At 37.7% G+C, this 13,924-nt stretch overlaps 1 protein-coding gene across 1 annotated transcript; it reads left to right on the top strand.

Annotated features, from left to right (window-relative positions):
* Positions 1-363: 363 nt before the first annotated feature.
* On the top strand, positions 364-13,577 carry xpc (xeroderma pigmentosum, complementation group C). The gene is made up of 14 exons (XM_082188613.1): positions 364-656; positions 1,503-1,733; positions 1,884-1,992; positions 2,161-2,245; positions 5,358-5,515; positions 6,539-6,659; positions 7,193-7,285; positions 7,383-8,165; positions 8,782-8,942; positions 10,561-10,642; positions 10,733-10,864; positions 10,970-11,139; positions 12,755-12,848; positions 13,011-13,577. The coding sequence occupies exons 1-14, from the start codon at positions 560-562 to the stop codon at positions 13,323-13,325; spliced, it is 2,631 nt and encodes an 876-aa protein (XP_082044739.1). The 5' UTR covers positions 364-559; the 3' UTR covers positions 13,326-13,577.
* Positions 13,578-13,924: the final 347 nt, after the last annotated feature.

Genomic DNA, 13,924 nt, shown 5'->3' on the forward strand with positions numbered 1-13,924 from the left:
CCTGTATGAATTTCTTTCTTCTGCTGAACACAAAAGAAGATATTTTGAATATTGTCTTCCATTGTATGGAAAAAATACTGTGCAAGTCAATGGGGTCCATCAACTGTTTGGTTACCAACATTCTTCAAAATATCTTATTTTGTGTTCAGCAGAAATAAAAAAAAAGAAATGAAAAGAAAGAAATGAAAATCATACAGGTTTGGAACAACTTGAGGGCGAGTAAATGATGACAGAACCTTCATTTTTGGGTGAACTAACCTTTTAACACCTTGACAACAATAAAAGAAGTCTGTGCAACATCCCCACCTAGCGTTTAAATCACCACATTGCAATTATACAACGTTAGTAGAGGCGGATGTGACGCTTGTTCGGATCTCCTGCAGGCAAAGTGCATGCTTTCGGTGTTATGAAAGGTGGGGAAGGGATTGTGTTGGGTAACAGTGGTCTTCAGGTTACATTACACAAGACGTTGACGTGTAATGCAAGTCTATCACTCTTTCTCTGAATGCATCAGAGTTAATTTGTCCTGAAACAGTCCGCGATCTCACAGAAACAGAAAATGGCAAAGAGAAAAGAGACACAGCTGAAAACGGACACAAAGAAACCGAAGCAGATTGCAAAGAAAAAACCGGCATCCAAAACCCCAAAAAACAAAGGTATCTACGCTCCATAAAAATGTACTTTGTCTCTCTGATGCTCAGACTTTGAATAATATGAATATGAATGAACAGTAATAGTTTGAATTTAGTGCACGGTTGATGCCGACAGCTGCAGTATGCAGGTGTGCAGTCACTCTCGCTCGACTTCTCTTGCGGTGCTTGTTTTTAACGGATGCATTTCAAATTAAGCCCTTCTTCTTGTCAGTTCATTGAATGAATGTCATCAATAAATGAGTGTGGGCGTGTCCAGCGTACATATTTAGCATCATGTGTGTTTTGGGTGCTTTAGGGTCGATTTTAAAGGGATAGTTCACCCAAAAATGAAAATTCTGTCATAATTTACTCACCCTTATGTTTTTCCAAACATGTATGAGTTTCTTTCTTCTGTTTAACCCAAAAGAAGATATTTTAAAGAATGTTTGTAACCAGACAGTTGACTTCCATAGTATTTTTTCCCTACAATGGAAGTCAGTGGCTACCAACAACTGTTTGATTACTAACATTCTTTACAATATCTTTGTTTGTGTTCAACAGAACAAAGAAACTCATACAGGGTTGGAACAACTTGAGGTTGAGTAAGTGATGACTGAATTTTCATTTTTGGATGGACTATCCCTTTAATACTCTGACCCAGGGATCTTCAGACATTTTATTTAGACAGTGTATAGAATTCTGTATAAAACAACAACAACATTTTAGACTAAAATACACATTTCAGTAATAAAATGGAGACTGAAATGTCAATCAAGGATGTCCAGCATTGACTGATGAGGTAATACATGTTTTCTGCTCTCTGGTACATCTTTGTTCTGCTGTCTTCCATGTTCTGCTTGTCTGTTTCAGAAAATGGTATTGTGGACAAAAACAACCGCAAAAACTCCAGGGTGACGTCCCGTGTGTCCAAAAAGGTCAAAGATGCCTCTGACGAGAGGACAAGCAAGTACTTCCGGGACAGCGAAGTTAAAACTGAAGAGCCAGAGGACATGAGTGACAACAGTGAGGAGATGAGCCCATCAAAACAAGTGAAAGAAGAAGAAGAGAGTGAAGATGAGGAGGACTGGGAGGAAGTGGAAGGTACATAGTCTCATTTTGTGAATTAATGATATTTGTTTAGACTGTATATGTTTATGCATTTCAATATCATTAAGTAAGTGTTCTAAGCTGGTGTGTTTTTCAGCACTCATACACACTGATGTTACCCTGTTTTTAACTGTGCTTTCACAGAGATGGCAGAACCGCTGGGTCCTGTGGACTCGACAGAACTAGCAGAACTGTCAAAACCTGTGGAGATTGAGATCGAGACTCCAGACATGGCTCGCAAGAGGCAGAGGAAGTGAGTATGTGTGTGTGAGAGAGAGAGAGAGATTTAATAAGTGTCAGATTGCTAAGTGATGAAATTCTTTAGTGTGGTAAATGTCCACAAGATAGTTGCATTCAAAAGGAGCTGTGAGGGTTAGAAAGATTAAAAGGAAAATTGTAACACCATGACAACTGTTTCCAGGGAGAAAAGGAAAGCAGAGTTTGAAACTTATCTGCGTCGAACGATAAAGCGATTTAACAAGGAGCTGCTGGTGGATACCCACAAGGTATGTGTGTTTATGTCTGTTTTTTTTTTTTTTTTTTTTTTTTTTTTTTTTTTTTTACTAAACATATACGTACTAACATGTTTGAAAGCCTTGAGGCCCTGATATACTCACAGCGAAGTTCATTTTCATTCTTCGTTTTGGGGTAAAAAGAAGTTCAAAATACGGGAGCAGTCGTATACTGTTAGCGAACATCCAACGCCACCCTTTAAAGGTGCTCTAAGCAATGTCACACGTTTTTTAGTCACATACAGCAAACATCTCCTCACTATCCGCTAGCTGCCTGTCCCCTGAACACACTGTAAAAAAACGCGGTCTCTGTAGACAGCCCAGGCTCCACAAACGGCAACAAAAACAAACTGGGCCAACCTGGACCGCAAAACATAACAGACAGTGTTCCAGCCAATAACCGACAAGAATGATTTGGGGGTGGAGGTTGGGGGGTTAGTGCGCGTGCACATGAAGGGGGGAGTGGAGGAGAGAGAAGCATGAAGAGGGAAGTTAGCTAGAGGAGAGATGTCCTAGACAACGACAACGACTGACGTTAGAATTATATTCTCTTGAATTTTGATATGGCTGACATAGGGCTGCACGATTATGACAAAAATCATAATTGCCGATTATTCCCTTGAAATTATTAATTACGATTATCACAATTTACATTGAATATATATATATATATATATATATATATATATAGGCATATTATTATACATGTTTACTTAAAAATTGTGAACACACACACTGTCCCCCTTTACTTAACATACAAATAAATTGTAAGAATATGACTAATAGTAAAGACTACTAAAAAATAAACATTAGGCCTATGCGAAAGCTATTAAATAGCAGTCCCAAACTAGCTTTTGTTAATACAATGTTGGTATGAGCCACCACAGTCATTTAAAAATATAAAAAATAACACAAAGTGAAAATAAAGTGGCATTTTGGGGTTAATATTGAAACGACAGTTACCATGGTGAATACACAATATTAACAAGAACTGTTAATGAAACATGAAAAATGCTCCTGGTGAATAGAATGAAAATCATACCTGCATGCAAATCCTTCTCAGCTAACACACGACGTACCAGTAACGTGATTTATTGGTATTTTACTTTTAATTCGTGACTTACTAATTTACAACGTAACAACGTTGCATGCTCGTAGTTTCCTTTGCACTTTATACACAGCGCGTGCCTCCGCATTTGCGCGTGCAATTGAAGAATGTGCGCTACCCTATAACGGCTGACATGACAGGAACGTCCGTTTTTCTGTGGTGAAAAACTTTTTATTTCAGCGTACACATACGTCACTGCCTGGTAGTTCCTATTGTGCTGGGTTTTCTGAAGTAGTTGTGATTCGCCTCTCATAACATGCTCTAAATGCACGCAGAGTGGATTTTTTTTTATTTTATTTTATCGCGGCTTTGAACGATTACGTAATCGTGGCATCCATAATCGTAATCGCGATTAGAAATTCGATTAATTGTGCAGCCCTAGGCCGACACATGACCAAAGAGACGACGTTCTGATGAACAAATAGCAAAGAAGAGGGAAAAGGAAGCACGGAAGGGAGGGGGGGGGGGAGGGGACGGGATGAGGAGGAGGGAGGGTCGAGCTAGCCTCTGTTTTGTTTGACAGTACTTTGAACGTCAACAAGAAGTGACGTCACCCAACATCGCTTAGAGCATCTTTAAATGAATTTCTTAATATGTGCAGCACGTTTCCCTTCGATAACAAAATAAACACCACAAAAATGTCAGCGATGAGAAAACAGTAGTTCTGAAAGCATCTGATCATAGGTGATGTTGATGTTTGCACAAGCTCTCCAATTCGGCACTCCAGTAAAGTCAAGCCACGTTTATTTATATACCCCTTTATACAATAGATTGTTCAAAAGGAAGCATCTTTACAGTATTAAAGGAACACTCCACCGTTTTTTCATATTAAACTATGTTATTCCCTTAACTAAGACGAGTTGATACATACCTCTCTCGTCTCAGTGCGTGCACTCAATCGCTCTGGCGCGCGGCGACACTTTGATAGCACTTAGCTTAGCCCAGTTCATTCATTAGGGACCAAACAGAGATGAAGTTAGAAGCGACCAAACACCTCCACGTTTTCCCTATTTAAATACAGTTACACGAGTAGTTACACGACCAAGTATGGTGACACAAAATAAAACGTGCCGCTTTTCTAAGCGGGTAAAAAGGATAACTATAATGTATGGCAGAATAGCATTTGGGAGCACTTTAAATCATCATTTTCTGACAATTAAAACAAAAATCAGGCTTGTGTATTTATAATATGATTTATTTGTGTATTGTATTTTTCATATTTTTAGCATAGCAAAGCAAAACTACAGTGCTGCCAGTAGGCTGTTTTATGGAACTGTCAACACTGGAAACTCCCACGGCATGCCTTCAGTTGACAAACAACCCATTCATATGTAAAACTATATGTTATTAAATTGTATATAAAATTATTTTATTTACTAGTTTCGTGCTTGTGATTGATCAATATTCAGAAACAGGTGCAGTTTTTTTTTTTTAAGTGAGTAAAACAGACTATATTGCATATAAAAGATATCACAACATTATTATTTACTGAACTTTTGTGTAAAATCAATATATATATGTACGTGATAAAAACAGCACTTGTGTGATATTGCGCTCATTTCTCAAGTGATATTGATGTTGCTTAACTAATACTATATCATATATAGGCCTATAGATGAGACAAAAACTCATACAGGGGCATTTTTGCCCTGATATTTAGAATTTTAGGGGCATTCTGCATTCTATAGGCTACATCACACAGTGAGTTGTTGCCTTGCATCATGTTTATCACCAATCAACTGTGTGAACTGTAAGATGAACGACATAGGTCTGAGGAGGGGGCGGGTGCATTAAATGCGTTAAATTAATGATTATTTTTCCATTAGTAATTAATTTAATTAACGTGTTAAATCGTCATCCCTATATACGATATAATATGATATGTTTATAGCAATAAAATGCAGTAGTAATGTACAATATGAACTCACTTTATTTGGCTTTTTTACTTACTTGTATTGTACTGGTATATGATTTGATTTCTTATTTACTGTCTAACAGGTTCATTTGCTTTGCCTATTGGCTGGTGGTTTGTTTCGAAACAGACTCGTCTGTGAGCCTGACCTGTTGGCTATTGCCATGTCTCTACTGCCTGCCCACTTTACCACAGTTGCTATAAAACGCATAAACACTGGCTTTCTGGAGGGGCTTCTCAAATGGTAAGCCTGATTTGCCTTCTTGGGGGAGTATTACACTTGGTCACTTAAAGGCATATTCCACCCCAAAATTAAAATATCATCATTTACTCGCCCTCATTTAACTCCAAACTTGTATGACTTTCTTTCTTTTGTTGAACATATTTGAGAAATGTCTCCAAAGTAGAAAAAGTCATACAGGTTTAGAGCTATATGAGTGTGAGTAAAAGATGACAGAATTTTCCTTTTTGGGTTGGACAACCCCTTTAATGAGTCTTAGTGCCTGTTTACACCTGGGCACTTAATGTGTTTTCTCTGATCGGATAGCTATCCAATCATGAAAAGATGATTATGTAAATGGTCTCCAAAATGCTTTTGAGACTGATATAAATCTGATCACTCAAACCGTTAGAGGTGGTTTGAGATGCATTCCAGGCGAAACTGGACAAGTGTAAATGCATCTGGTTGTTGAAGCCACATATGTAAATTTGACTCAAAATGTTAATAAATAAACACGTGAGAGCGTTATAGCCAGAAATGACAGCACTACTGCAACACGCATCGCCGCAGACGAGTAGCTGAGTATCTCTTCAGCAAGCCAACGTGCAAACTGCTGCAAATGAAACCAAAAATAAGTTGCAGATGCTTAACACATAATCATCTTCATTAAAAGTAGTGAGACTAAAGGATCTTACCAGTGCTGATGCCGCTCTCCTGTTGTGGTCTTTGATCTTGAAATTAGCTGATGATATATAAAACGCTGCTCATATCTGTTGGCCTATGTGGCCAAGGGTAAATGGAACCCTTTTAACAAATCAGATAGCTATCCAGTCAGTAAAAACATTTGAAGTAACTAGGTGTAAACAGGCCCTTAAATAATCAGATTGTTCTCTGATTTGATATAGACAATTTACATTTAGCCAGGAAAATGTGCCTCTGCAAAAGACACAAATTCCTATGCTGTATGCAAATATTGGATTGATAATCTCTGATTGTGTTTTATGTAAATTAATCATTTTATTACCCCCCCCCCCCCCCCCCCCCCAGGTTTCAAGTGACGTTTACACTAAACCCTGCCTTACCTGAGGAGAAGGGAGTGGAGTTGAGGACGGTGCTGGAAAAACGAATGGGCTGTTTATCAGCAAGGGACCATGAGGAGATGACCTATGTGAGAGAGATCTTACTTTCCTTGACCTCATAGTGGATGAATTATGCATAAATCATGTATATAAGTAATGTAACTGGTATCTTAATAAGATACAAGCTACATTACTGTTCAAAAGTTTGGGGTTGGTCAGAATATTTTTATGTTTTTGAAAGAAGTCTGTTATGCTCAGCAAGGCTGCATTTAATTGATCAAAAATAGAGTAAAAACAATAAAATTGTGAAATATTATTACAATTTAAAATAACAGTTGTCTCTTTTTATTTATTTTAAGATTTCATTTAATCCTCTGAATGTTTACTCCGTTCTTCAGGCACATGATCTTTCAGAAATCATTCTAATATGCTGATTTTAAGCTAAAGAAATATTTTTTATTATTATCATTTATCAATGTTGAAAACAGTTGTGCTGCTCTATATTTTTGCTGAATAAAAGTTTAAAATCCTTTAAAAGAATCTTGCTGCCCCCAAACTTTGAGTGGTAGTGTATTGATGTTTAGCTGAGTTTGGTTCTGACCTGTGATGTCACTTTCTGCAGCTGTTCTTATTGGTTCTGCGGTCATTGCGACTCTTCTGTCGCTTGGTGCTGTCTTTACAACCTCTTCCTCTGAAGCCACCACCTGCTACCAAGGTGATTTTTTGGGGGGGATTCTCACTGTGTTTCTTTTGCTTGTGAAAAATCTTTCTTTGTTTTTTAATGGACTGAGCATTTTTTTTCTTGCTTTTAGAACAAGACCACACCTACCAAGAGCCCTCCAGAGAAAGATCAATCAGAGAAACCCTCCCCAAAGCCTAAGATATCCCCTGGATCCAAACGCCCATCATCATCATCATCATCAGTAAAAGAGGAAAGAGGTGGAAAGAGAAAGAAAAAGAAAGAGGATGGAGGAGAGAAAGAGGCAACAGGGGGCCTGAAACCCAAAAACAGCAGAAGAAGAAGTGTAGCTTCAAAAGTGTCATACAAAGAAGCCAGCAGTGAGGAGGAGGAACAGAGTGAAGAGGAGTTTAAGCCAACCAATGAGGATGACAGTGAAGACTCTGACGGGCCCATTAAAGTATGCAGAAAGTCAAAGTTGAAAGGCAAAGGTGGGGCTCCTCGGAGTTCGAACAAGGTCAAACAGGAGGAGAGAAGTGAAGAGGAGGAGGAGGAGGAAGAGGAGGAAGAGGAGGAGGAGGAGAAAGAGAGAAAGAAACAAAGACGTAAAAGAAAAGAGGGGAAAGGGGCGGATGAGTGGTTGGAGGTTTATTTGGAAAGCACCGGGAGGTGGGTGTGTGTTGATGTGGATCAAGGAGTCGGCCAATCGCAGCTCTGCTCCGATCAGGCGACTCACCCGATCACTTATGTGGTGGGCGTGGATGACGAGGGCTACCTGAAAGATCTTAGCAGCAGGTATGACCCCACGTGGCTGACATCATCACGGCGACGGCGCGTCGACTCCGAATGGTGGGAAGAGACTATGGAGCTCTACAAGTCTCCAGATACCGAACGAGGACAGAAGGAGGATCAGGAGGTACGTTTGCACTCTCACTTACACTTGTGATCAAAAGCTTGGGGTCAGTAAGTTTTTATTTATTTATTATTAATAGTTTTATTCAGTAAGGGCTCATTCAATTGATCAAAAGTTAAAGTAAAGACAATTATAATGTTACAAAAGATGTCTATTGCAAATAAATGCTGTTCTTTTGAACTTTCTAATTATCAAAAAATCCAGAAAAATGTATCACAGTTTCCAAAAAATACAAAAATTAAGCAGCACAACTGTTTTCAACGGATAATAATTAGAGATGTTTCTTGAGCAGCAAATCAGCATATTAGAATGATTTCTGAAGGATTATTTGAGACTGAAGACTGGAGTGATGATGCTAAAAATTCAGCTTTGCCATCAATAAATTATATTTTAAAATACTGTATACTCAAATAGAAAACTGTTATTTTAAATTGTAATAATATTTCATAATATTACTGTTTTACTGAATTTTTTATCAAATAAATGCAGCCTTGGTGAGCATAAGAGACTTCTTCAAAATCTTACCAACCCCAAACTTTTGTACGGTAGTGTTCACACACTAACTTGCCTACATCACATGTGACGTGCATTAAGATTCACCTGTGCTCCTCATCATCAGATGCAAGCTAAGTTACTGAACAAGCCGTTGCCGACATCCATCGCAGAATTTAAGAACCATCCACTGTACGCGCTTAAGAGGCACCTGCTTAAATACGAGGCCCTCTACCCCTCTACAGCCGCTGTCCTGGGGTACTGCAGAGGAGAACCAGTTTATTCACGGTAAACCCCATATATTTTGTGTACTACAAGTGAATGTAGGTATCACAACATTGTGATGTACAATATGAAAGATGGATGAATATTCCTTTTGTAAATCTGCTTTAGAACAAGGCATACTGTTTGAATTATAAAATATATTAATACAGATAAACCACACTTTTTTTTTTTTTGATGTTATGACAAATAACCAGTATTAACCAAAGATATTAAACCAAATATCTTTTTAAACCAAAGATATTAACCTGATATTAAACCAAAGACTTTAGATATACAAAGACGGTGCACTCATATTGCTTGTGAATGGGGGAAAATGCAATGCGCAATATGGCTGAATAATCCAGTCCTCTAAACAAATGATTTCAATTGGTAAAGTCATTGCATCACTGCAGCAGCCGTTCGAAGCTCTGGTTGGCTGGTCAAGCCTGAAAAAAAGCTCTTCTTAACAATATTTGAGCATAAGAAACAACATCTATGTCAGACTTTGTTGCTGATTTGAAATATGTTATTTTAATGCGAGTTCGACAAGCAGTTTTTGAGATATCAGGATTTCCTCATTCAAGTTGATAGGACTTGGGCTGCGTCTGAAATCGCATACTCTCTTGAATAGGTACTTATTTTGAATAAGTAATTACTTAACGACCACTAAAAAAAATTAGGTTCTGTATAGTATGAATGTGTGTAGTATGAATGTAATCCGGACGTACTACATTCACCATGTTGTCATTATCATGTGACCTACCAACATCAGTTACTTTGCTTCACTTGCCATTCACAAATCCTCACCCTTGGCCTCATGGGATAGTAAAGTGTCCATCGTATGGACACTGGGAATAGTAGGTCATCCGGGGACTTTTTGCCTACTCTTTAGTGAGTACTGTGAATTCAGGCATACTTCTTTTGTCACATACTGTTTTTTGCCTAGTGTATAGTAGGGAAGTATACGATTTCAGAAGTAGCCTTGGTCTTGGATGCCCAAAATAGTTGCTCACAGGCGTTTCAAATATGGCCGCAGATTGAAATGACTTTCATTGAAAGGGACTTTGATTCGATACCGAAACTCTATACTGTTTTCTAAATAAATTAAACAAAAACCTAAAATCAAACATTTTAAATGCTACACGTGAATTGGGGCATCACAACACTATAATGAATGTAAAATAATGGTTTTCATTTTGATATTTGCTAAAGATTACATTTAAGAGTTATTATAGTTTTTTTTTAAAGATTAAGTCAGTGTTATTTTAGTATTTATACAATATTACAGATTTATTCATATTTTGAATTGTCTTATTTTTATTTTACATTTACATTTTTTTCAGTTTTCATTTAAATTTTAGTTTAAGTTTTAGTATTTTATCATTGTAGTTTGTTTTTCATCTGATTTTTATTTTCCATTTTCTTTCAGCTTTATTTTAATGACCAAAAACTATGTTTAATAGTTTTAGTTAACAACAACAACAACACTTTAAGTGAGCATCAGATGATGGCGAAGGTGATCTAAATCTATGGATACATTCTTTTCCATTTTAGTGGACATATTTAGATGGTTTCCTACATCTGAGACACTAGAACAAATAGAAATGCAGGCCATTTGTTAATGGTGTTTATTTATTTTCAGAGACTGTGTGCAGACGCTCCATTCTAGAGATACCTGGTTGAAGGAAGCACGAACAGTTCGACTAGGAGAAGAGCCATACAAGGTCTGATTTAACATGTTTTTTCATACGTATTTAACCTTTGTACAATAAATATGCCATGACTTGTTTTTAATATTAAGTGCTGTCTGTCAGATGGTGGTTGGTTTTTCCAATCGTTCACGTAAGGCCAGGATGATGTCAGAGCAGAAAGGTGTCAAAGATCTGGCTCTTTTTGGAGTCTGGCAAACTGAAGAGTACCAGCCTCCGATCGCCGTTGATGGCAAAGTGGGTTTGAATTATTTAATTTTTTTAATAAAATTTAAGAACATAATTGCATGATGTACTGATTTGTTCTTTGCTGGAGTTCTAATCTGAATTTGTGTGTTTCAGGTACCACGTAATGAGTTCGGGAATGTGTACATGTTTAAGTCGTGCATGTTACCAGTAGGATGTGTTCACCTGCATTTGCCAAATCTGCACAGAGTGGCTCGAAAACTGAACATAGACTGTGCTACAGCAGTGACGGGTTTTGATTACCATTGTGGATTTGCACATGCAGTGTAAGTTTGTGTGTTTTTGTGTATTGAACTTGTCCTAACCAGGTGCAATGCGATAAAAGCGATAAATGTTTTGTCCTATCCAGCCACAACTGAGTGACAGGACATGTGGACATTTTGTCACTCGCTTGGTTTCATTTTATGCAGATTCATACTGTGTAGCCCCACCCACTGTGAAATGTGATAGGTCCAAACTCATGCATCACATTACAATTCGCCTACTTAAGCTATACCCTAAAAATATGTACTCTTTTTGTGAAGAAACAGTACATACTTTTTGAATGTGTAGCAGAAGAGTAGGCAAGTTTTGGGACATACTACCACATCATTATTGCATCTTTCACAGACCTTGCTGTCGCATAGTTACTGACCATCCTGTCATCGTAAAATGGCCCATCAATCGTCTTGTCACAGTTAAGGTCTTCATAAATACATGTCACATTTCAGTTTATCTGATTTACACTACAAGTGGTGCAGGTATAATGTAACTGTAGGCCAACCGGCAGTTAGCATCACACTGGTTCCCTCAACAAAAACCCAATAGGATTTTTCAATAGGCTTTTGGATTATCGCAAAAAACAAGATCTGTGATCAACATAAGTTTATGATACTGTCCATCAAGATAATTAACTTCTATGAATTTTGAAGCCTAAATGCAGTCGCCAGAAGTAAAAAGCTAAAGGCTATAAACGAACTGCACGACGGTCCCACGACTTCAACTTCGCCATCACTAAGCTTCCGATAACTCTTTCAGTTTTTAAATAAAAACATTTTCCAAGAAAGTTTGAGTTAGAATAGTTTGTAAGAGCACAATTGTATGCGTTACGGGAGTTTACCTGTTCAGCGTGATGGCATTTAATCTCCTCGACAGCCTCTGTAGTCCCATTTAGCCACTTGTTTGCAACCGCCTTTTTCAAGACGAATAACAGCTTAAAAAAATCGCGAGTGGGGTAATATTGATGTATTTTATGTCGTAGAATAAAACGTGAAAGTATCTTGAGCTTGTGTACACTAGACCTTATTTCAGCCATTTAACCAAAAACCCATTCAAAAAACCTTCGGGATGATGGAACAGGAAGTGCTAAAATGCTAACTCATACCTGCACCCCTCTATTCTTCCTACCATATTGGAGAGAAAAGAAGTAGCATGTTGATCTGCCAAACACATCTTTATAAAAGTTATAATAATTATTTTTCATCAGGTGAGATTGATTATTAATCACTCAAACCATATTATCTAAAACCTTCAGACTCGCACATGTACTGTTTGCAATGATTATGGGCAATATTAGAGTGTGCATGGGTATCTGGTTACCTTTGCGATACTCATTTTAACATACTACAATTTGGGACACAAAGTAGGCGAATTGGAACGCAGCACTGGTTAGCTGTGACTGTGTACTGTATGTTTCACAGCTGTTTCACATTCAGTGTGGAAATGTTTCACACCTGGTTAGGACACACCTGTAAGAAATGGGCAGTTCTTGTTGCATTCATTTCATACATGGTATAAGAATATAATGTGTATACATTTCTGTCTGTATGAAACATGTAATAAATATAAATGTATGCATGTTTTCTGTACAATCTGTAATTTGACCGGATCAATGTGTTTCAGTAACGATGGCTATATTGTCTGTGAAGAACACCAAGAAATCCTGAAAGCAGCCTGGGAAAATGAGCAAGATATCCAGCAGAAGAAAGATGAAGAGGTGTGTTGATTTCTTGGTCTTTTTCTAGTGTTACAAAAAATGTACCCAACATCTAAAAAAAACATTTTAGCTAGGATTCAGAAATAGTTATTTTGATTTTAATGTGAAAAATTTGTGTTCTGTAAATATTATGTTGACATGACTGTTCGAATCTTTTAACAGAAACGTGAGAAGCGTGTAGTGGCTAACTGGACCCTGCTGGTCAAAGGCCTGTTGATAAAAGAGAGGCTGAAGCGTCGCTATGGGCAACAGGGGCTCGTATCGAGGACGGAGCTTATGCAAGGGAAAGAAGGCTTGGCTGAAGGACTGTCCTCCGATGAGGAGGAAGAGGGCAGGGATCAGAAAGCTCCACCCTCTCTGGCTAGTTCATGGCCGCAGAACAGGCTAGAGGAACAAGAGGAAAAGATTGTTAGGCGTGTAACTAAACGAGAGAAACGCGGAGAGCAGAAAAATCTCTTCCCTTTTGAAAAAGTGTGATTAAATCGGCCCTTTGTCTTCCTTTTAAATGTTTTTTGCATTTATAAGCATATATTATCTCTAACTGTGAGCCACTCTATTACTCTCCACAATCTTTTTATAATCACTTTAAGGTGCATATGCAGGGGATTTTGAAGATGTCAAGCATTTGTCATCATTTCAGACTCATTTCTTTTTCTATCAGAATACATATTTTTATAGAACATTCTGTTCAAAAACAAAACCATGCAAATAAACAAATAGTTGGTTGCAGCTTTTTGTGTCTGTGAGTGAGTTCCGAACAGGTCTGTCACTCTTTGTAGGTGCCCACCTACTGATCTGGTTGTGCACAGAATAGGACTTTTGGCTGATAATTGGGAAAACATTTAATTTGGAAGTCTCTTTCCAAATGGTTACAGTTATTTATATAATTAATATTTTAGCAGCACATTGTTTACCATTTTTAAATGAATCTTTCAGACTAATTTAGTGAATACTATTGAATTAGTATTAAAGACGTCCTGAAATCGCAGGACTTTTCTTTCCTGTGTTGCTGTATTTTCAATTGAAACAGGACGTTTGACTGAATTCAGAATGGCACTATACCATAATATAACTTG

This window comes from Leuciscus leuciscus, assembly GCF_965113295.1.
Source record: "Leuciscus leuciscus genome assembly, chromosome: 13".
Classification (NCBI taxonomy): Eukaryota; Metazoa; Chordata; class Actinopteri; order Cypriniformes; family Leuciscidae; genus Leuciscus; species Leuciscus leuciscus.